At 35.9% G+C, this 26,144-nt stretch overlaps 1 protein-coding gene across 2 annotated transcripts in view; it reads right to left on the minus strand.

Moving 5' to 3' along the window:
• The window catches only part of LOC113068386 (ephrin type-B receptor 2-like), a 47,942-nt gene that overhangs the window by 12,046 nt on the left and 9,752 nt on the right, over positions 1-26,144 (minus strand). For both annotated transcript variants that reach the window (XM_026241131.1, XM_026241130.1), the window contains exons 2-5: positions 24,556-24,620; positions 23,558-24,242; positions 4,364-4,519; positions 2,539-2,874 (exon numbers count right to left, since the gene is read on the minus strand). In XM_026241131.1, coding sequence (XP_026096916.1) covers positions 2,539-2,874; positions 4,364-4,519; positions 23,558-24,242; positions 24,556-24,620 — 1,242 coding nt within the window. The remainder of the gene's footprint in view (positions 1-2,538; positions 2,875-4,363; positions 4,520-23,557; positions 24,243-24,555; positions 24,621-26,144) is intronic.

The raw sequence follows: 26,144 nt of genomic DNA on the forward strand, positions 1-26,144 counted from the left end.
ATGGTGTGTGAGGAGGATGGGACTGTTGAGGAGTTGAGCGTGCCGTTGTGTATGTTGGAGAGATTCCTCCAAACAACACTAGGAAAGACAGATGTGATTAGACTAACTCTCCAAATAGGAAGACGAACCATTTCAAACAATCACAAGATTCAATTCTTCAGGCGCATGCAACTTTTTAACCCCCATAAATTATTGTTGATGACAGGACTACACTCTGGGAACTTATTACAGACAAGCCAAAGTCATAATCATCCATCATTTACTGTATGACATATGAAACCTGTAAGACTTACTTTCTTTGACGAAAAAAAACAGAAGTTTCATGAAATCTTCAAGCTGTTCTTTTCCCAAGCACTGGAAAATGAATGGTGACCAGCACTAGTATCACATGATCCTCCAGAAATCATTCTAATATGCTTTAGTGCTCAAGAAACATTTCTTATTATCAATAATGTTGAAAAAAGATGTGTTGCATAATATAAATATATATATATTGGTTTTTTTTTTAATGGTAGTGTTTATAAAACTCATGGAACAGAATGGCAACAACAAAACAACAACAAAAAATGCTATTAGCATTTGGATTTTGTTTATTCTAAGCAGCCATGTTTTTTTTCTTAACAGTGTTTTCAAAGAAATGCAGCTCCCAAAATATCTGGAGAGAATCCACCACAGGTATGCGTCCATAAAATACAGCAAGTCATTATATATGAGAATAAGTTATTTTGGTTTGATGAAGTGATCGGTTTTCCAAAGAGTCTGCAGTAATTGGTACTTCACTATTCCGCGGCTCTTTGACTGCGATTTATGAGAAATACAAGTAGTACTCTCTCAGTGAAAAACATTAATTCATATGTCCTTGCGGTATTCTGGATGAGAATAAAAGGAACAGATTACGAGTATTTCGAGTATGGATCTCAGAATCTTTCTTTTTTTTCACGCGAATTTCCACTGTAGCAAATTAATTTCCTAGTTGATCGCAGCTTAAAACAAAGTATTAAAGACTTGAAAACATTAATGGGAATACCTATAGGCCTAAGGTTTTTAAAGGTTCTTAGGCCTTTTAGGTTCTTATGATATTAAGAAATATGCTTATTTATTTTTTTACTCTCGAAATTCCTTCCCTGAGGCTTAATATCCAATTTTTCATAATAATAATAACACATTTTCTTACACTGTTTTTATTTATTTGATACACACACCATATATTTTATAAAAAACATTATCAAGTTTCTCAGAGCAACATTATTAATAAATAACTCAATCCCTGAGTGTTGTGTAAACCCATAGCCGTTGAGCTCAGGCTTGGACTCTGGCTGAGCAGCCGGTCCTGGTATTGTCCCTCTCTCTGTGTTTGGTGGGGGGTTTGGGTGTTATGGATGGTGTGAGGTGGATTTTTGTCTTTTAATGGCCGAAGTGAAGCGGTAATGTGTACTGACAGGCACACCGGTGGAGCCCCAGCCTCCAGTGATAGGGCCAGCGAGTTCACTGCTGCACAGCCGGGGGCACGGCTCTCATTAAAATGCTCTATTAAACACTATTATGTTCCTTTTGAACTGGCTCTTTTTGACTGGCATTTAAAATCCCTGTACAAAGCAATATGACGAGTGTTGTGGACTAGCTTTCAGTTCTCAGATAAAAATTGAGGGAACAGGAGAAATCTGATCAGGTGAAGATAAAAAGATGCAAACACATCACTTTCATGATAGTGTCCTATAAAACTCAAAGCACCTTTCTGTTGCGGAAAAAAAACCTTGGGAACATGAACAGTGGCATCAACTGGCTACAATTAGACACATTTCTTAGGTGGCCTTTTGTGTCTTGCCGTCCTTGTCCAAGGTGTCAATGGTCGTCTTTTGGACAACTGTCAAGTCTGCAGTCTTCCACATGATTGTGTAGCCTACAGAACTAGACTGAGACACCATGTAAAGGCTTTACAGGTGTTGAGTTAATTAGCTGATTACAGTGTGGCACCAGGTGTCTTCAATATTGAACCTTTTCACAATATAATTTTCTGAATTAATGAATTTGGGATTTTCTTTAGTTGCCAGTTATAAACATCAAAATTAAAAGAAATAAACATTTGAAATATATCAGTCTGTGTGTAATGAATGAATATAATATACAAGTTTCCTTGTATAAATCAACTTTTTGATGATATTCTAAGTATATGACCAGCACCTGTAGTTTCCAGATCAATTCCATATATATATATAAAAAAAATATAATTAAAAAAATAAACAAAAACACACACATACGTATATTATTAATAATATAATTTTAATTATAATATAATTATAATATAATTTTAATAATATATATTAATATATAATAATATGTATAGTATAATACCATAACAATATAATATGAAATAAACTATAAAATATAATATTCTATAATATAAAAAATATATATTATACTATTATATTATAATATACTAAATCAGTTGTATTATACATATTTCATACATATATACTATTTATGTATTATTAATATTTTTACTATGAACATCCTCTGCGATGTTTACTATTGTCTTACCGGCCTGGTTTGTGGTGATGTTGACAGCGGTGAACTGAGGTGAGAAAGGACTCTGGTCAGACACTCCATTCACAGCCTGAATCTCAAAGGTGTACTGCGTGTGGGCCAGCAGGTCACTGACATAGACCCGGGGATCGGTCAGGCCCAGTTGGCGGGGCACGAACTGCACATTGTCACCGCAGCGTGTGCAGGCCCCTCTCCCAGAACCACAGCTCTTACAGATGATGTTGTAGACCACGTCCTCCCGGCCTCCGCTCTCTTTCGGTGGATCCCACTCCAGCCGCAGGGAAGTCTCGTTCACGCTAGAAATCACTCTCTGGGGTGCAGACGGAACCGCTGTGGAGAGTTAAACCACACTGCTTCATCAGCAAGTCCATGTCTTATCGAGACAGGAGTTTAATTAAAACCAGCCTAGGAATAGATTCTTGGATTAAATGGTGTAAGGTTGCAAGAAAAAGTATGTGAACCCTTTGAATTAGTCATCAAATTTAATTTCATCATCAAGTCACAATAATAGGCCACCTAAATTATCCCTAATTTAGGGCTATGTGATGTTAAGTAACTTTACGTGCGTCGGCCCTTGGCTCTGCTGCCCTGCTGACTTGAGCACGTTCTAACTGCTTTGTCTTGTGTCTTTATGATCTGATTTTCACTTATTCATTAGTCTATTATCACCGTTCTTTTAAAAAGAAACTGGATCAAAGTAATCTCCGCTTTCTAACAAGCCACATTAAAGTAATAATTTCCTAATGGGTAATGACAAGAGATGAAAAGAGAAGTGGTTCATTGTAATGTAAAACAAGAGTGAAAGGGTAGAATGTTCTCCTCCCTCTATCCTGGACCCAGTGCAGCAGTTCAGATTACTGACAGCGTGGAGTACTACACAGGACCACCCTCCCAAAAGAACAGAGCATTATGCAAATCCCATCGGGCCAATCTCGCTGCTCACTGAGTTAAAGCAAGGAATGAATGTTCAGGGTTACACTCATTTTAACTGGAACTCTAAAAAGGCGACCCCATGTAAAAAGGAAAAGACTGCTAAAGTATGTACATCATGAATCTCCAGTGCTGAACTAAGCTGATACTAAATTAAAGCAGTTTACTGCAACAGTCTTTTCCAGTATCAACTTAATTCAGTAACCAAGGGCCGTCTAACTGACAGACGACTTCTTTTGATTTGAACCAGATTTTAAGATCTTCAATTAATTTCAGAAAACAATGTGTGTTTAATTAAGTAATTGTTTAAATCGACTGACAGCAAAAGTTAAAATTTGCATTATTAAATAATAATAATAATAATAATAATAATGAACAAAGAATAAACTTTATTTTCAAGTTATATACTAAAATCACTACATTTTGGAAATTAAAATTCTATTCTTTTATGTAAAAAAAAAAAAAAAGTTACAGTTGAATCACAACATACCGTATGAAAAATTATAAACATTTTGAGATTTACAATTTAGTTATTATTTTTTTTAAGATTAACTTTGAGTGTTAGATGATGGCAAAGGAAAACTAAACACAAAAATATAGTAAATAAGCTGCACAATTACATATTAGCAGAGAAATGGAATTCTAATTATCGACAAATACTCAGTTTTTTTTTTTTTTTAACTACTAATATCAGCTGATAACTGACATGGAACATCATGCATCCTTATTTCTTGCCATCTGTACTGAGAAAATATTATTTCTGACTGCTTTGAAGATAGTCAAAGAGTATTAGGTGTTTGTATGGACCACATCAAAGCAAGTCTGATTTTCAAAAAAGAGAGTCAAACCTAGCATAAATGACATAAAATAGCATAAGAGAATGACCTACTTGTACAGGGCATCTGTAGAGGGTCAGAGTCTGCATGGTAGTGTCCACTGCGGCACACACAGTTGGTTGCACCCTCATTGGTGGTGCGACTGTTGATGGGACACTGGAGACATTGCTGGTCCCCTTGAGATGCTTTGAAGGACCCAGATGGACATGCTGCATTAAGAAAAGCGGAGTCAAACTACTGTCAATGGTAAATCAGAATAAAAAAGTAATTCATTTACGAATGGATTTAATGAGTTTGTTTAAAGATGCATCAATCATACATACTGTAAATGTCTGGAGCACATTATCATCCCTCTCTTTAATGTCTCCCCACATTAAGCACATTTTCTCATAAAACAGCCATCTTTATGTTTTAGTTTGGAATCAAAAGGAAATGTAGGAAGTGAAAGCCTTCATAATGCATTCTGATGGGCCTCCAGAGCAGTTCTGAAGCTTGGTCTCGCACTGATAATCTTTTGTTTGGCATACAAAGAGCCGAATGGTGGAATAAACTAAAAAAGACAGCACAGTTTTCCCCTGCTGTCTAGTTTTACTGAAAACAAAATGCAAATGCGCTTGTGCTATTCAGAATATTTTTTTAAATGAAGAATTGACTTACTTTGTGAAAACGTAATTTTTTATAAAGTCTGAACTGGATATTTAGGTGTTGATTATGATTATGATATCAGCTTCATAATGAATCTGCCTTTGCAAAAAAACAAAAAACAGAAAGAAAACAAAATAGATGTTTACATGATAATGCAAACAGTTTAGAAACAGAATGACATTTTAACTGTCGGATCAGGAAATAGAGGGCCCCCAAAAAGATGTTCTCAAAATGTGATCTGCCTGCATTGAGAGGATGATGGGGAGCAGCAGCTAGTGTGCGTGAAATTATGATGACAACCGTTCTTGCAGACTGATTTGCTGAAATTATTACAAAACAGAAACCATTAAGTCTATTATTTCTTTAAAGCAAATTTGAAATAATACATATATGAAAAGTGCTATTTAAATAAACACAATAATATAAAATAAAGATTTCTTTTCCTTCAGTGTCATCCTTGATGTGAATCACAAACCCTTTCAGAGAAGGTAGCTAAAAGGACATTTTGTATCAGGCTGTTTTTGTCCATATTAAGAAAGTCAATAAAGCCCAAATGAATCCATATGACTGATATATCAAACATCATCTAATGTCTGGCTTTATTGATTTTCAGGTCACATGTCCAAGAACATGATGTTAGTGCCATTATATTTAGTCTGTATACACTACCATTCAAAAGACTGCAAGATTTTAAAATGTCATTTATTCCTGTGATGGAAAAGCTGAATCTTCAGCAGCCATTACTCCAGTCTTCAGTGTCCCATGATCCTTCATAAATCACTCTAATACACTGATTTCCTGCTCAAGAAACATTTTTTTATTTTATTTACCTGTTCGTTTTGTTCAGTGTATCATCAGGGTAAATGACAGATTTTACTTTTTTGGGTGAACTATCCCTTTAATTGTAAGTTATTTGTCCTAGCAGCTGAAACTGTGACATATTTACATTTTTAGTGAAGAGTCAAGACCTACCTTGTGAAACTGGGTCTCTCTGGTGAACCGGGACGTTACCATATTTATAATTTAGAAAACATTTAAAACGATGACTACACCATCCAGTCATGTGACTGCACGATGACATGTTGAATTCACGCAGTGTTTAGACACAACCGAAACTCACATCATTTCCCAGTCACAGACTGCAAGACAGACAGCATCCTTTATTCGCTCACACCAAATTGCTCAACAGCTGCCACGTCTGCCCATCGGCCAAAATAACCTCAACTCTCACAATAATACAAATGTTTGTATCACACAGAAATAGCCCACTGACAAGAAATAAATCAAAGTTTGAGGGTAAATGTAATGTGTCACATATCGTCTGCAGGTGCAAAGCAATCAACACTTACCAAGAGCAAAGTGTGTTGTAGGAAGTACAATGAAACTCATTCTATTAGCCTAATACCCCAAATGGCTTTGGCAGTAAAACATTGCCCTTTGGCTGGCGCTCTCAGCCTATGATTGATGACAGAACATTCTCTTTCTGCTAGAAGGAATATAAGGCTTCCACACTCACACATCAGAGTGTGTTAGAGCGGTGGACGCGGTGAATGAGGTGTTGGTTACCGCTGAATGAGGCGAAGTGGGTGTGAGTGACAGTGTACAGGAGTGGAATTAAATCTGTGGCTCCACAATAGAGCCTATGCCGTGTGAGAGAGAGACGACAGCAGAACAATATCCCGCCGACATATTAGATGTGTGCGCCGTGTACAGTACATGACTGGAGTATTTAAGTAAGTGCTAATGGAATTCTGGGAGAAACTGATTAAAGACCTTTGTGGCCCCTCACATTTTTTTATAATCTTACAGATCTGTTTATCTTCATTCCTGTGAGCAGTTGTGCTTTTTTTATGAGGCACATTTTACAACAGGGAAAATCACAGTTAACACGTTATTGCCTCAGTATAAGAGTTTATCCTTTGGTGTAAGGCATTTTCTTGCTTCTTAAACATTAACTCACTAATTTAAAGATGTATAATTTTCTCAATGCTAAAGTACTTTCTTCCTCTTTTTCCGACTTTCTTTCTACATTTTCATCTTAAAATGCAGAGACAGCTATAAGTAAGATGCTTATTGGTAGATTCTCTCAAAAAAAAAAGTAAAAACTATCTGAATTTTATGCCGAAATCTGTGACCGCTCCTTTAGATTACATCTTTACCAGTAGGTGGTGACTTATTGAGTTTATTGACTCATTAAATAAATAACTGACCCAACAGAATCATTCACTTCTCTTCTTATCCTTTATTAAAAGGATGGTTACATGGATTTATCTATAAAAAAACTAAAATAACCTCAAATAACTGGGTTTCAAAAATATCCTTAAATCCTTTAAAGACTGAATAACTAGGATAATTCTTCCACCTAAGATTGACTCATTTCACACTGAATGAAAAACATGCCCACATTCATTCAGCCGATTCTCTTCCACAAATTACATGTCACAGTCTGTGTCTTGGTTAAACTTGATAACGCCAACTCATTCGCCAACAAACATGTCCTAATTTGTTTATTTCACTTACTGTGAGATGTCCTAGTTTGTTCAGTGTTTCCACTCAGAGTCTCGTTCAGACTCGAAAGATACACTAATTTAGTGCATTCGTCCAGGAGCTTCAACCAATGAAATAGTGCTTCAAAGTCCACACTCGAATACTACTTGCTCATGCTTTACTCAGTCTTTGAGGGTAGGAAAAATCTGCAAAGTAGTGACACGTTTAAAAAGGAGAGACCTGTGAGTCTTAGCATGGTGACTAAATGAGAATGGTTTGTTTACTTAAAATTATTAATTAAAAAAACTCAGAAACATCAATAGTTCCTTAACTCAATCGACATTAAATGTCTTTAAAACATAACAACTAAAGACACTGCTAAATGCCACTGAGTTGCAATGACTAGTGGTCGACTGATATATCGCCAAGGCCGATATATCGGCCGATATTTGTCATTTTTCTTGTTTTTCTGCCTGTTTTTATTTTGACGGCACCCAGAGTGGCTCACATTCTCCTTGTTCGCTGTCATCGTTAGCAGTTCTGTCTAATACGGATAGAAGTCGGTCTAATAATCAGACAGAATGGCTAAACAAAGGAATTAATGTATACAAAAAGTATTATAACAAATGCTTTTATGTGATTAGGAATAGGCAAACATTATAATACTTTCTCGTTTGCCATCACCATTTAGCAAATGCTCATTTATATCATTTAAACAAATCTTTGAATGACTAATGAACATTTAATTTCACAAACCTTGCACACTTAGTCGAATCCAGCTGCGAGATCTTGTGCAGCGTGTATGTGTATCCAGCATTAAACTAGTGATTTCAAATTATGCTGTGCTTTATGCATTTGCCCACTGTCATAATCATGCTATTCTTACTGTTTGCTGTACGTAAAATGAGTGTTACCCAGGCTTGAAAATATAGAAAAATATGATTTCCAATGCACACAAACTTCCCAGAGTACTAAGTGCCCTGTTGGCTATAGTGTTTACCTACTTTTTTTATTAAATATTTATTCGTGAAAAATACTTTGTCATTTAAAAGTATAAGTATGTTTATTTTAGACTTTTTATTTGAATCCATTGTCAAATAATTTAAAATTTCTTAAATATAGATTTTTTTTTTTTATTTAATTATATTGGCTATCACCCCCCCTTTTACTTTTTATGTAAAGGCTTTTTGCAGCTCCATCAATCAGTAGGATGAATCAAATTTACACTACACGACTCTATCTGCACACACTTGGTCGCGTTATAAAAAGCTGCTCAGCTCAAAAACCACTGCCTGAGATCACAGCGGTTGACAGTGAGGAAATTAAATTCACAGGAAAGAAAAAGGTCCATTCTTCCTCAGACAATGCAGAGACTGACACCATGGGCCTTTTTCACTGACAGACATAATTTCATGCCATATAAGATATGGATGCAGCCTTTTGTAAGCCCTCGCCGACAATTTTCTTGGCCAACTTGAGGTCACAGATGTGTCTGTAACCCTGCTTCTCAAAGCAGGCAGTTGGAGAGGCATTAATATCCATTAGAAGTGCCATGTCAACCTGCTGAACTCATCTCAGGATTCACACAGGGGAGTTCACTTGTTTAATGGGGGTGACGGATTGAACTCATTTGTACTATACCGCCTGTCATCTCCATATCAAGGTGAATGACGAATTTAAGGAGTTACTAAAGTGAAGAGGTTTTTCCTTGAGCATCCATGTTTCATGAAGCCTTCAAAAGTAGCAGCATAATTTGTGTTTGAGGAGTTTACTCTCCAACGAAACACAAATTTTCAACAGACAACTCAGTCCTGTACTTCAATTTGTTTAGGATTTCAAACTTGCTAAGTAAAAATAGTACAATTGTGAAATAATCCACTTGAAAATAACAGTTTTACATTCTTAATTTTAAAATAAAATGTATCCTTGTGATGGCAAAACTGTAATTTTCAGAAGCCATTAATCATTTCTGAGTATTATCTTTTTTGTTATGTTATGTTTCAAAAAAAAAAAAAAAGAAAAAGAAAAAAAAAAAACCTTGGTGAATGCATTAAAAAGCAGGTCATATGGTATTTTAAAAAGTGTCCTAATATTGTGCTGGAGTCCCCTACAATGGATTAAAATGCAGGTTTGCAGAAAACATAATTTTCTTAATATTAGTAAAAACTCTGTTGCATGACTTGATCAGGACGTTTCTCAGTAGTAAGTTTAAACTTTGTATGTGGTACTTTACGTAATGTGACAGCAGTTTTATTGCATTCCTTATTATTAACTTATTTGAGGTGCACGTGTGTGAACTGTGTTAGAATGCCCGATGAGGCATATACACACTAATGAAGGATAGCTGAAGGATAGCTATATGTTACAATCTGCAAAAAAATATAGATATTTTTCGGAAACCCATATTAAAACTTCCTAAACATTAATTTAGCAAAAAATAAAGAAATACAAAATAAAATAGCTAATAATCTCATATTTGCAATGCTTCCTATAGCAACCTCCTCACTCCAGGAACCTGAAATATCAGCACAGTGAAGATACGGTCACAAGCAGCCAGACAGCATGTGATGAGCCGCAGCGGAACGCCTACCCAGAGCACAGCTGTCAGTAAACACACTATGAAAAGCTCGTCTCAAGACTGTATAAACAATCTCCACAGTGAGCCTCCACCGATGCCTCTAGATGCTTGTTAACACTTAGCAGGAAGTCCACCAAAAATCAATTACACCCACTAATAGAATCTTTTATTTGAACATGCTGTTTGTGTTTTTGCACCCGATATAGTAAATTAATAATGAAAAAGTAACATGGCATGCCAAAAACTTGATGAAAAAATGTTCTCTGTCAAAACACCACATTTTGCAGAGTGCTGGGTTGCAGAAATACCTCAACTGGCTCTTAAAACATCAGAATGTTCTAGGTCGCATAAGACACAACAGCTTGAGCAAGTTGAACACTATGCACTCTAACACTGAAGTCTCACACCGTACATTCTTACAGAACAATGGCAACAGCTGTAGCATGTCGTAGCTCACACCAACATCTTGTTTTCATCCTCAGACAAGGGCATTAATTCCCACCGCTGTGTGAGGGAACTCTCCCAGACTTTCATCGCCTAGGCTGAGCTCAACAGAAGATTGAGATTAATCTTGAATTCTTATGAGACGGCCGGGATTACCCAGCAGGACAGGACGGAGCCAGGGAGGCACCAAGACAGGAATCCAGCCCCTCTGTACTCAGAGAGCCAACATGGCCAAACGGCGCCCAAACTAGTCGTGTAATCGAGGGGCACCTGGCCAAGACACATGCTTGAGAGATCTAAACATAAACCACTAGAATAAAGCTAAAGGAAGCTCTAGAGAGTAAAGTCATTAACAGTCTCTTTCATGCCTTTATCATCACTGATGTCTGGAATCTGAATAATTATGGGCCACAGCCAGACTGAGTTGAAGGACATTTAGGGTGTACAGTCTAGAGAGAAGAAAACAATTCCTTAAAATACTGACAGGCTCATTTAAATAACAAAAACTGATCTTTTTTTTTTTTGTCTATGGAAAATGTGTTCTGGCCACAACATTACAACATTTAAATAAGGTGTCTAATTTTTTTGGAGTGACAAATGTCAACATAATCTTGTTAGAACTTAAATGTTTTAGAATACTTGCATTTTTATATAAACATTGAGATGAACATTAAAAAAGTACCGACAGCATCTAAAATGTAACAAGTTTACTTATTTATTTAATGTATTTAATTATATTTACATATAAATACATAAAAAAAAGTATCTATATAGTTTCATAAAACTGAGAATCGATTAAAATCGGAAAAAAAAAAATTACCCAGCCCTATTAGATGCTGTCAGTACTGTTCATTGTCAATGCATCCATTTTGCACATTTTCACATTTAAGTGTAAACATTAGCCTACATTATGATTACCATGCAATCAGGCTGTAAATATTCAAATATGGCAGCAAATGTTTGAGAACATAAAGCAAGCAATCATATTCTATTAAATAAAGCATTTTCTGTCAGTTCTTTTGTAAGAATCATGACAGGACTCTCCCAACTAGCACCTGATAGCCACAGACAAAAACACACCACAATTGCTTCATTGTGACTGCAATATAGGAGCACTTACAAGTGCACATTTACGTCATTTTGTGCTCTTTGCATGTGTCACTGATAAACGTAGGAGGCACAGAGACACAAAAAGCATTCAGGCTGGCTCCAAGGTTTGTTGCCTCCCCATATATTGATTTTAGTCACACTACTCCTGTACAGAGCTCTACTATACTACAAGTGCAAAAACATATTTTCCATTTTCAAGGCTGAGTGCATTACTGAAAAGGGCAAAAACAGAAACCCTTAAGTCTCCAAGTTTACCTGCCAACCTATTTCCCTCAGAGAGTGATTTTGTTTTATTCATTCAAAGTATTTGGTGTTAATATTTCAGTGCTCACAGACGCCTCAGCCTCTGCTCTCCAGGGAGCTTTTTTCTGCTGACTGCCTCCATTGTGCCGTGACTGACAGTTCAAATGTATTCATTTCATTTAGAGTTGTAAATATTAATGGTGTCAGCTCCATCTGCTAACTTCTACCTGAATCAAAGACCCCCATATTCATAGAACAAGCTCTTTTAAGTGACGTTACGACACCCGGACCAGATCTTACTGTGTGGTGTCAAAATCATGCATCTAAGATGCTCTATGTTCCTTTTGTGAGGCTGTCAGCCATATCTGAATGTGTCACTCAGTGGCACTGCTGGGGACAGAGCTAGCAGAAAATGCACAGCAGTAGTGAACAATGAAGCTGATCCAACGGTGATGAGTGTGTTTCAGTGGGGCATTTCAATCGTGGATCTTCAGTATGGTTTCTGTAAGCATTCAGACGATGATCCAGAGGCTTGATAAATAACTTCTCCAAATGACAAAGGTAAATACGCTTTACACAAGTAAACTGCTTTATCTAAACAAAAGTCTGGCGTAATAAATCAATTCAGGGTGGCTGCTTGCTAAACTTCTTAATTGTTTGCAACAAGTCAATAATGCTAATCTTGTCCTTTGCCTGTATGAAAAGACATTAGGCAGGTAAATATATATTTATCAAAGCACTGTGTTTCCCCTTGGGTCAGCATGCTAAGTCAAAGCTAATTCATCTTGTGCCAAACTAGATAATAGGAAATTGATAAAATGCTAAATTAATATACTGTTAGAGAGTTAATGTTATTACGGAGACGGTAAAGAGAGAAGATTAGCAGTATAGTGTAGGAAAAAATCCTTTATATTGACTGCTAATTTGTTACCAGTGTTTTGTGTCAGCCTCATTTGCACACCGTCATGTTGTTCCAAACATGATTTTTTTTTTATTCTTAATAATAGAAAAATATGTCCAAATAGCACTCAACAACACTGACTTTTATTCTATGAATGAATAAATGAATAAAAATAATAGTTGTTGTTTGTAATATTTTGCCATTAAATATAATAATAGCATCATAACAATAATATATATATATATATATATATATATATATAGATAGATAGATAGATAGATAGATAGATAGATATAGATATATAAAAATTCATAATAATAATGCAAAATATTTCATTCTAAAACAAAAATAATAATAATAATTATTATTATTATTATTATCTTTGTTGTCAATATTTTACAGTTAAATATTGAGTAATTTAAATGTATTAATAATCCTTATAATAACAATAATATTAATTAAAAAATAATACATTATAACATATATAAAAAAATAATTAATATATTTATGTAATCATAAAATATAATAATAATAATAATAATAATAATAATTAACCCTAATCCTTCTCTTAATTTATGCATGGCAACATACAACATGATGGCATGGAGAAAAGATTAATACCAGAAAACATTCTGCACCTTTGCACTTTTTGTATATATTTTGTGACCTCTGAGTAATAAATGTAATAGACTTTTTGGCTGAATTTGGACGAGTGCAGATCTTTTTCATTTCTATATTTTAACATGAACTAATACAATGTAAGATGCTTTGGATAAAATCTTCTGCAAAGGCATAAAAATTTTGAGGATTGTGCATATTATACCTATGTTAGGTTAAAGTGATTTAGCCCAAAAATACAATAAAATAAAAAAATAAAATGTGATGTGACACCATATTTTTGTGATTTGTATATTTCTTTTTATGGGAAAGTTGTCCTTGCTCAGCCAGGAAGAACAGATAACATCTGTGAAGGACGTTGGAAGTGAGGTGGAGAATTTTGCCTTGTAACTTTTTCATGACATGGTCTATTTTTAGAGCTACAGATCTACGGTCAGTCTTATTCTCACACAAATATGCATTCATGTTTGGTCAACGTTATATTAAAAGGACTGTTGCTATGTGTCATTGTGTATGCTATAAGTATGCTAGCTATGCTAACTGTATAAAGCACATATTGCAATATGTCTTATGAAGCATGTCAATCATTAGGGCCATAACCACCATACATTTAAGAGGACGTGTGTGCCCTCGATATTTTCAGATTGATGGACAACTATATGGGTTATAGGTTTTTAATAGTTGATTCCTACATTTTAAGCAACTATGACCTGAAGGCAGACCTTAAAACAGTTACCTAACAATATATTACAGATTTTTCTGTATGTCCATCACAAAGTAAGCTGTTACTAATATCTTGCTCTTTTAAAACAAGCTAAAAAAATTAAAAAGTCCAATTATCCCACTTTTCTAAGTAGCCACGGTTATGTGCAAATTATAATATTAATTATTTTCATGTCTTGTTCTCTAAATTCCCTCCATAAATAATCATCCGTAAATGTCAACCACCCACATATAAATAAGGCTAATTTTTAATACTAATGTATTTACTTAATAGATTCAGTAAGCTGATGTTTGATTTTACAAGAAATCCTTTTTATGGTATTTTTTTGACTGATGAAACAAGATGAAAAATGGATAAAATCCCATTTCACCAGCAGCCCTTTCCAATCAGACAGCCGTTGGCTGAGTTTGGGCCCCATTTCACAGCTGCACAACAGAGACCTCACATGCCCTATTTTTCCATGCCCCCCGCACAGGCCTTTTGTCACTCATTTAAGCAGGTGTGCCAATGTGTGAACAGAAACGACGATGGGCAGCCTGTTTTGAGCACCATTTACGTCCTCATGTAGGTCGATTAGCTTTGGTTTGACACACTGCAGGCTTTTGAATTACATCTGTGACATTGTGCAACACGTCATAATCTTGCCCACGTGTATAATCACCATTCTTACTAGGGATGCACGATATTGAAAAAAAAATGACATTGCGTTATTTTGATTTTCTGCAATATATACTGTGCAATATGAAAAAAATAAAGGAATTTTCACCATATGACTTAGGATCAATAGTGGGTGTTAGTGGAGTGATTTTGATCAGGAGTGCTTGTGCATAGAAAAAAAATGTACACACACACACACACACACACACACACATATTTTTTTGAACTGTGAAATTCTTACAGAGCTGTACGATTTGGGGAGATTTTTTATTTATTTACAAATTTGGGTATTCATACAACACAAACCTCTTTCAATAACTATTTTGGAGTTTAAAAAATCCACTTGAGTTTTTATAGGCCACATTCCCACTGTTTTTAACAAATTCAATATGACTTTCAATTAAAAAGAAATAATTAAAATAATTAAAAACAAAATAATAATTATTGTAATAATACAATAAAAATTGAGTAAAAAAGTTAAAAAAAAAGAAAAAATAGAATATATATATTACTATAACATTATTAAAATTTACATCTTAATTTCAACATTTTAAAACCGTAAACCATCAAGAATTTATTTTTGTGGGTTGCAAGCAGATCAAAATATGTGCTTCTTGTTTTAGAGTAAAGCTCAAAACGGTGTTCATCTACACACAAGTAAATGAGGCAAGCCATTCTCTGACACTAAAAAACACTTGATCACGAACTAGACATGTAACTGCCACACTTAACTCGAAACATTAAACAATATATATAATTAAATCATAACCTGCCAGATCTGAAGATATTGAATTTATTTAATCTATCATGCAGCTCTAACTATACGAGTAGCATACTGTGCTAAAAGAAATCACTTCTCTGTATGGGTCTTCAGAAAAAGCCCTACTAGTTGACTTTTTTTTTTTTGCCTGGCCAGTGAAGCGTTTTCTTTCATGGTGATGTGCGAGGAGGAGAGGCACTGACAGTTGCATTGCCTGGCTGCTGGAGTCTGATGGATGAGCACTGGACTCCTGAAGGGCCTTTGATCAATGAGCCCCTCATCGATGACAACAGGACACCTGCTTCCCATCAAAGAGACGAGGGCCAGGCAGCTCCGGTGTGGACATCCAGCTCCCAGCATTGATTAACCCCCGTGCTCCACAGAAGCCTCATCTTTTATATCCATGCAGGTTTTCATGTCTCTCAGAAAGAACTGGAACTGACTGTGGACAGTGTGTACTTGCTTGCAGTTGCAACAGTAAGTTTAGTATTTCTACCAATTGGTACAGATCAAAACAAAAAAAAGCTGCTGTCAATTTTTTTTTTATATTTTTTATAACAACGTTTTGACTGTAATGCAACAAGCTAAAACTCTGACTTGCCCTTATCGTAAGCCTAACATCTTTAGACACAAAGGTCAGCTGAAAAACTATGCGCTTCAATGCACAGTCCAATACATGCAAAGCACTTCTGCCTTGAAAGCCTTTAAACAAACCACGCTGAATGCATTGCTCACATAAGCTATTGACAAACAAGAGAGTGACATACACCTAAAAAAAGGGGGCAAGACTACTATTTTTGTGGTACGTGTAACTGTCATAGGAGTCCTTCACACAGGTTGTGAAGTCATGGAAATTATACTTCGTTATTACCTGCAACCAACCACAGATAACTAGCACTTTCAGATAGAACATAACAGTGTGGGCATGACTTGGAAACAGTCTGGATGCATCTGTTAAAATTCATGGTTTACACGCATACAGAAATAATGGAAGATTAAAGTGGATCAGGACACATGGGGGGTTTTCACAGTAAGGAGAAAGATCTGATACAAGTCTGGCCTAGAGGGACAATCAATACCAATCATCATTTGCATAACTATTCATCCAGCTCTAGTTACAAGCCAGTTGCTAGTGAAACTTTTATATCTCAGCATCTGTCCATCACAGCAAGCCAAGATGACATGAAAGCAAAGTCTCACCACACAATAAAAACATTTCATCACCATCTGCATTGTTAGCTAAACAAACATGGCGGTGAAGAAATGGTCAGTCTCTGTCGGTCAACTCACTAATATCCATGTTTTGTGAAATACTGAATGACAAAGCAATCCAAACAAATCCTCAATAATCCACTACTGTACACGAGAGAAAGCAAAAACTGTAGAATAATGACCTGGCCTTGCATGACAACTTACCTTTCTACAGAAGCATGAGATAGAAAGCATTTGATTTGACTGTAACATAACCCTGCAACTCAAGGGCGAGAGGCACATCTGTCAGTGAACAAATAAAATATGCAGATATTTTATGCATGTGATTTTACACAAATACCAATCTATTTTGGTTTCTGTATAGCTCGGCCATAGTCTCTTTACATCCAGTGAAGCGGTGAAACAAATTGAAATACATCCTGAGTCACAGGAACAAATAAGGCAGCAGACGACCTCCCTGCAGCAATGTGCTGCTGAGATTGGATTAGAGAGCTGTACCTGATAAAGTCAGCTCAGGAGACAAGCTCCAGCACCCTTCTTTACTGCCATGCCCAATATTTATTTTATGTTTGCTTTGTAAATTATGTAACTATGTAAAAAAGTTTAAATTCTGTAATGTGATGTGGTTGTTACCAAAGCATTACTGTCACTAATGAAATGTGTATGCAACTATCATCAAAAAAAATGGATTCAAAATACAACAAGTCTCATAAATGACACTGTAAATATTGTTAAAAATTTAATTGTTATTGATTTACCTCTGAATTTTTGTTTTTATAAAATAGATAATATATCAATATTTTTTACAATGTAGATGTAGAAAATCTTAATAGGTCAATATAACCCTTCTAATTAAATTATTATTATGTGTTTTGGTAGTGATAAATTTGGGGAGTGGACATATATTCCAAGAATTTCTGAAAATACAATATGAGAATTACCTGTGCAATTACTAGAAATGTGTACCCTGGGTATTATACAATTAGCATACACACACATTTTTTTAAAGATGTTTTTTCCCATGCTGGCTTTGGACCAGTTCTGTGTATGGTCTATATGTCACATGTATGATCTGTTTTAGTTTAGTTTTCTGTGTTCTCCTGCTTTGTTTGTTTCCATGGTTTTTGATTTAATTAGCTCCACTCCTGTTTCAGTTCTCCCAATTAAGTTTCTATTACTTAAGACTGTGTTCCCTTATATTCCTTTGTCTGCTATCGTTTGGACTTGTGTTTGGTTGTGCATATTCTCTCCTGTGGATTATTAAAAGAACTTTGATTATACTACTTCGTTGGACACTTTGTTTTGCACAACCTGCATGTGACACTATATAGGTCTAGGTTTCCATACTGATTTCCTTTTTCAATTCAGTCTTGTTAACTAAAACTATTTAAATACATTTTTTAAATGGAAATAATGCTGAAATAAAACAAAATTATTAGATTAGAAAATATAATGCAAATTCTAAATGTTGCCTTTGAAACTAACTGAAAGTACTAAAAGTTGAAGTACTAAAATCTAAAATTCAATAGTTTAATTCTTTAAACTAAAATTCAAATAAAGCTAAATAAAAATATACTTAAAGTTATATAAAGTTATACCAAAGTTACAAAAAGTTATACCAAAGTTACAAAAGTGCATAACAAAATTACTTAAACTAAAATTACATTGGAAAATGAAAATGGGAAAAAATATTAATAAACATTAATACTATAATAATACACAATTCTTTTAATACTCATAGCATATAATTAATACTAAAATATCAGTGGTTCAATTCAAATTTTATTAAATTCAATTACTTTGAGAATACTGGGGTTAAAATGTTTATTTTGCTTTGGATATATAGGAAATGAAGAGTTGGTTTCCACCAAAATCAGTATTTTATATTGTCGCTACTGAAAAGTCAACGTTTAATGTGTGCGAGCAAATAGCCTAATTCTGATATATGCGATGACTATCTATTATGACATGTATGCATATATATATATATATATATATATATATATATATATATATATATATATATATATATATATATATATATATATATATATGCATGTTTGTGTGCTGCTGTGCATCCCTGTGTTTAATAAGCAGTGTGTACGCGTGTTGTGGACCCGCCTATGCTAACATGCTCTTTAAATAACAAAGAAAAAAAAATTGCACCAGACTTTAGACCAGGTTTGAGCTGGTCTATGGCGCAGTCTATTTTCATCTCCATAAAATAGCAATGCACCAGCAATGCACCTGAACACACCTCTTTTTTAGACCAGAAGGCCCATGGGCGCACAAATGAGCGCAACTGCATTTGCTAATTAAACGACGTGGCGCTGGACGAGAAAATGCTAACGGTGCCCGACTGAAACTAGCAAACACACTTGCACTTTGCCCTGCGTCGCATTGTGTATTATAAGGCCCTATATGTTTTTAATTTATAAAAAACAACCGGCTTAGTCGAGTAATTTGTTCATGATCAGATCACACCGGTAACACAGATAAGTGCTCAAATGAAGATTACTCACTGTATGCAGCTGATTCTTTACCAAGAACCGCCCCGTTATAGTCATTTGTTGGTGAATCTGGTCCCACACTATGTTTTCAATTAACTAAAAAGGATTGGTTCTTAAGAGTCACTTGTTCATGAATCAAATTGCTAATCAGCCTACACTGCTCCCCCAGTATGTTTTTAATTAATTAAGAACTAGTTTATAAGAGTCATCTGTTTCCAAGTCAGAATGCTCAGTCATGCCATTCATCAATCATCAATGAAGATCACAATTAATCAGAAAAACCCATGTTTATACCAACCCATAGCTCTCTATACATCAGGAAAAACATCTACAGTCATGAAGGTTGAAGTAAAATTGAGGAACAGACAGACTCTGTGACCCCAATGTGCTGAAAACATAGGGTGTTGGTACATTATGATCTATAGTGCACATCTGAACACATTATCCAGTGTAAATACATGAAACTAGAGCTTTTAAACAGAGGCAGCATTGCACGAAGGTCACTGAGTGGCCCTCAACAGTGACCGTGAAAGATTAAAAGATAGTTACAGCATTCCAGTGGACACGGATTTAGCAAATGTAACACTTCAGATACATTGCATTTACATAATTAAGAATACCCAGCCTTGATTAACTGTAAGCGTTTAGCTTTGAGGTCAAATCAAAAATTGAGGTTAAGGCCTAAGGTACTCCCATATTGAAAGATAAGATAACAAAACCATTACTTCTAATTGAAAGGTCAACATTCTGAAACAAATCCACATTGCAGCTGTCTGTGGAGGATTGTATTGATTGGTCATAACACAATGTAAGCAAAATCAGCCGACATTCATCTTATTTGGAGACACAGGCGGGCTTGGCTTGAGGGACTGGCCACAGTCCAGCTCCATACAGTAGAGGTAATTCATCTGCAGCCAACACTGTCCGGTTGAATTTCGCTATTTGTAATCATTAAACGTTAAAACAAGGAGAAACTGTACATTAAGGTCTATGTAATTCCTTATGAAATGCAATCTAGAAGGCCAGTCAATAATATCCATCACAAACCACATGTGAAAGACAGCGAGCGGACTGAAGAAGATCTCAAGAGAAGAACAGAGAGGGTCAGAATGTCGGCTGGATTAAATGAATTAGTGCTACCCCTATAATTACTTGAGGTGTGGGTGAGTTTCAGCTCTCGGCTATGGAGAGGAGAGGCGTTCTTGGCACAAGACGCATATAAATGTTATTTCGCAAGCTGTTCCCATACTTCGTTTCATAAGGACGGTTAGTCATGTTCAATAGGCTAAATATTTAACAGGGATCAACAATAAGAACGGCCTGATGGCCCAGGGCCAGTGTAAGAGTTTTGGCTCAGTATAATTTATAGCTATTCTTCTTGCTCAAAAACCTAAATCATTAATTGTAGGTTTAATATAGAATTAATAAATAATTTGAATTAAAAAGTACAATAAATCATATAATTTTATATTTCTAAAAAAAGAAATTTCTGCAAATTTTTTTTTTTTTGCAAATTTTTTTTTTTTGAATGCAGTAAAAATTAATTATTTTATTAAAATATGTATCATTTATTAAAAAAAAAATCCAAAAAATTTATTTACATTTTTAATTACTACATTAACTAATAAAAATCAAAAGAAAAGACGAAAGTCCATATCGTAAAAATGTTTTTCGTTTTTATTTATTTATTTTATTTAGATTTCCTTTTTTTTTTCGAAACAATTATATAAAAAAAAAAAATTGATTGAAAAGTTAGCATTTTATGAGGTGGAGCCATTAAAAACATTATCAAAGCAAGTACAAAACTAGTAGCCTGAGTACAGCTAAGACAACAGAAAAAAATCCTTATGGTTGAGCAATGGAAGGTTTAAAAAACACACACACAAGATGAAACCACTCATGTAGGGCTTTTGAAGTCACATTGTTCTGAAGTATGTAGTGCTGTGCCATTGTTCCAGTATTATAGTATAAGAGAATTACACATCAAGCTTGCTATCAATTAAACCATTATGTCTCTACTTGGCTTTAATGAGTACTGCTACAGCATATTTCCTTTAGAGACAGAAAATGGAACTCATAAATCCATTTGGCTACATGCAGCCCTTGGTTAACAACCACAGGGGGATTCATTATTTGTGCTTGATTTCCAAATGGACTCACCATGGAGAGCAGCGTCTAAGCGTCCACCCAGTTCCCCCTGCGCACTCCAAATTAGTCAATTAGGAGTGTCATTAAAGTGGTGGCAGCGAGGAGGATTAACACCAGGGGAAATAAAGAGACGCTCTGCCTTGTGCTCACCCAGGATATTGCCGATTTCTATCCATCAGCTGCTCCAGATGGGGGGATATTAGTAATTTAGATTCTGTCAACAGTACCCAGGAGAACCTTGCCAAAATCATTCCCTCATCGCCGCCCTGCTCTCCTTGAATGTAATCATATCTGCAGAGTGCTAAGCGAGTGCAAAAAAAAAACACCTTTTTCTACCCAAATCCCTCTATTCATTCCAATCAATGCAGCGTTACAATTGACTGGAGGATTTCTATTCATTATAGCTCCCTTGTTCTCAGACACAGAGAGCTATTTCCTTGTCGAGTAATGTAAGACTAACGGCAAAATCTCATGTTATAAAAACAGTTTGAAGGGTCAGTGCTTGTGTGCATGCATGTGTGCACATTTTGTTTGAAATAACACTGTAAGAAGAACGCTGCACATGGACAGACACAGGCTGGAGGACACAATGGCTCGATGTCTTTCAACTGGATTCAATAGAGTTAAGGCCAGTGAATGTTTTGTACCTGCAGGGCAGCTCTCAATAGTAAGACTATGTAATGTATGTGTGTGTGTGTGTGTGTTCATTCAGGAAGGACACTGTCGTCCTTTTCTGTGATAGTGTAAATTTTATTTTTTTAATTCAAATTTAATTTGGCGATGTATCCCTTCTTTCATTGTATTTTAGGTTGGTGCAGGAATCTGAGGCTGAAGCTGAGGCTATTCATTATTTATTTATCATTGCTGGCATTTAGCACCGTAAAAAAAAAATGTCCGGCTACCTAAAAATGTGCTTCATGTTGTAACGTCTAAATCAATCTGACAACATCCAGTTACACCTATGAACGACCTTTTTAAGGGTCAGTTCTGCTGGAAATTGCTCCCCATGTAACAACAAAAGTTTCAGTTTTTAGTGTGTCATTAAAATCAGACCAGACAAGGATGAGATCGGCAGAATTTGGTAATTAATTATTAATTACTCAGCATAATGTAGTTTCAAATTCTCATTTTGATGCCAACTTCATTAGACACAAAAATAGCTTTTAAAGATAGTGCTGCTGTCTAGCTCCAAAAAGGATGTAAAAGTATTCTAAAGTCTGTATGACTCAATATTTCATATCTTCTGAGATGGATTAACAAAACTATTAGCCAAAACTACTTTTAAAACTTACTTTCTGCTAAGAATGAGTTAGTATAACTCAAGGCTAAGTTAAGTGCATAACATTTCTTAAGAATGCTTTCTTTTTCCTAATTATTATCTTTGTTCTAGAAACAAAGCTTAATAAGAACCTGAATTCCTAAAAAGAATATAAAAAATTGCAAAACCAAGTGTTGAACTTCCATGATGCCAGTTAACTGTTTGATAATAACACAATCACAACTATAACACAATATTTTCTGTCATCAAGAATTATGTAAAATCATAGGGGTAAACAAATTGGTGCTCCATACATTTAAGGAGCCTGTCCTCCAACAAAAAAACGACCATATAGGTCATTTGTGCAAGCACCTTATTATGACCTACATTTACGTTTTAGCAGGCGTAAAAAAAATGACAGTATCATGTTGCGTCTGTCGTCATGAAATTACGTATAACGTCATTACCAGTCAAAATGCACGTTTATTTAAATGCAATGTGTAGACTTTTTACACCGATCTCACAGTAATTCGTACATTTTACTAGGTGGCTTATTCGTTCGAATGACGACACCTAACCCCACCCCTAAACCTTACCCTCACAGAAATCATACTAAGTTATGATTTACTGAGCATATACATTTTATGTGCACGTCCGTTCTCTGGGTTCGAACCCATGATAGCATGATTACATATAAAGGTATAACGCAATAGTCTACCAACTGAGCTACACGAAACGCAAACCAGAGTGCAAATAAAAGAGTACAAAACATTAATATGAAAACAACCTTTTGCCGATATGGGCGCAATTGTAGTATACGGCTCTGATGAGTCGTATTTTAGGGATTTGGACAAACGACCTATACGAGCGTATTGGTTGGAGGACGGGTTGCATTTAAGTGCAGATCAAAGTATTCAAAATACTCAGTAAGCAACATTGAACCAAAACTCACCTCTACACATGGTCCCATTGTCCACAGACTCATACCCTGCCTTGCACACGCAGCGCCCGATAGGAACCAGCCACTCCCCATCTCCATTGCAGTACAGTTTAATGGGAACATCCACTTCCTCTCCATTAGGGACACAACTGCCCCGGGCGGACACCAGAGACGTGCTCTCCGCACCTGACAAGGTCTCCTCAAAGATGGCCCCATTCCGAACAACTCGGGGGCATTTGCGATAGAAAACCTTCACAGCGATGAGCGACATACATGCTCCGTAATCCTGAAAGGCCAAATAGAAGCCTCTGCGGGACACCGGACCGAAGCTGCGTACTTCCTTGTTGATCTTCATCACACGGCCACCCAGGTCCACCTGGGAGAAACTCTCATCGGCCGCGATGGTGTCCACCTTGATCCAAGGGTTCTCCATCCAGGCGGGATACACCTTGGTGGCTTCGTCCCTGTCAGCCTCGAAGTAGTACAGATTAAAAGTCTCCTTGCAAGAGCCAGTGACGTTCGGGATGCTGCTGCAATCTCTCACGGAGAACTTCATCTCCACGTGGATCCGTTGGGCTCCTCGCCGCTGGATGTATTTGGTGCGCACCCAGTTGTTCTGGTTGCCATTGAAGACGTTGCACACCTGGTAGGTGCGAATGGTGCTCATGTTCTCGTCATAGCCACTCACCTCTTCCCACTAGGAACAAAGCACAGATAATAATGTTTGAATAAGCAATGTGTGCTTCTAATAGTAAAAGCAAGTTTTTCATGCCATTTGCATATTTATGGAACATTCATTTGTTGTTTCGCACCATTACAGACACATCATGACGTCTAAGGTATAAATGTGCAGAAATGAGACAAATGGCATGGATTGCATTAAAAATCATCTAATTTGGAATTCATTCAACTTCTATTTCTGCACCACTTGAGTCACGCTGAATTTGAGCGCTCAATTATTCATTTTTTATGCTAGGTCTGATCATCTAAATTATTTCAATGAGTCTCACCCCCAATGATGGATATATCATCCAGCCCAGCTCTGCCGTTGCCGTCGTGGAGTCCATCAACACATCTGAAAAGAAATGCATGTCAAAAACTTGTAAGTTTAAAATGCTTCCACTAAGAGCCTTTTACTGAGCATTTGTGAGGTCATTGTTCTTCAAGTCTAACAGTAATTATGATGCATAATGGATAGCTTTTCTGAATGTTAAATGAAGGATGATTCACACTGAGATGAAGAATAACAGTTGCCCAATTCACAGTGGTAATAGTTAGCTATTTTTGACTCTTATTGCTAATCAAATGTTACAAATGGCCATTTCTAGATTGGAAGTGTTATCCATCACAGATGATAGATCACACCATGTTCTAACATCTGCTTCCCTTTCACATCTAGTTCGTAATTTCCCCGGGTGACAGAGGGTGCCTTTCTTTTCAATATGGCAGGCAAATAGGATAAAATAGTCCAGAAATATGACTTTGATCTCACATTATTTAGCCAGGTACAACTGGCTTCCACACACTCCCAAAATCATAATAATTGAGACTCTAGACAGGTTTGAGACTCTAGAGAAAGATTTTGTTGTACTGCTTTGAAGCTGGTCTAAGGAAACAAAACACAAATTAGGAATGTACTATAGTCCATTGCCACGTCACAAATGTGTGACATCAACACAATGTAGATTTTAAACTTGGAAGATCTAAATAGTGCAAAAAAGCTTCAAATTAACTAGTTTTCTCCAACAGTTAAAATTTTTAAAAAAATCGGATGCTAACATTGTCTTCCATGATGTGCAACACAAACACCTCTGATCAAATCTAAGAAAAAAGTAGTCTGGGGTTTCATGACCCTTTAATTAACACACAGCCTTTGCGATTTGATAAGCCATAATGGGTTTTCACGACCATGATTTGTAAGAAGTCCTAAAAAGTGAACGCCCAACTGGCAAGTAACGTTTTACAGAGGTGCTTGCCAATGACTTGCGAATTTGAATCGGATTTAGCACTTGATGAATGAAAATCTTGGACTGACTGAGATGCCAATGGAGTACCGTATTTGTTTAGAAATTGTTTAAGACCAATCGTTTAAGGAAAAAAAGTCTATGGAGTGCAGGGTGATTCTTCAGTATTTCTAGTCTGTTTTTCTAGTAATCTGTACCTTTGCCAAAAATCTGTATTTTTTCAATGTTAAGGAGCATAGACAGTCTCAAAGCTAATAAAGTTAAAGTTGTTAAACCTCCCAAGAATTTTGATTTTATAGGGTCTTAATCTGAAAATCCCATTAGCCAGTTGCGTGAAACATTCAGAATGGAGACGGGAAACTTTTTCCGTAAATATTTAGAAAAATTAGAGTGCAACCATCTGTCCAAAGCTGTAATACAGTGTATAGCCGTTTATTTTCATGTATATAAGAAATGTGACTGAGCATTTTTCATGTCTTGGGGGATGATCACATATGGGGGTCCTGCCAGGGCATATGGGCCTCAGTCAAGGCAATATAAACACATCTAGTGTGACACACAGACTCCCCGTGGCATTTATGAATCAGGATTTGGCAAGTGGCAAGAGGACTTCCTGAGATCGAAGCCAGAAGTCC

Source organism: Carassius auratus, linkage group LG44F, assembly GCF_003368295.1.
Source record: "Carassius auratus strain Wakin linkage group LG44F, ASM336829v1, whole genome shotgun sequence".
NCBI lineage: Eukaryota > Metazoa > Chordata > Actinopteri > Cypriniformes > Cyprinidae > Carassius > Carassius auratus.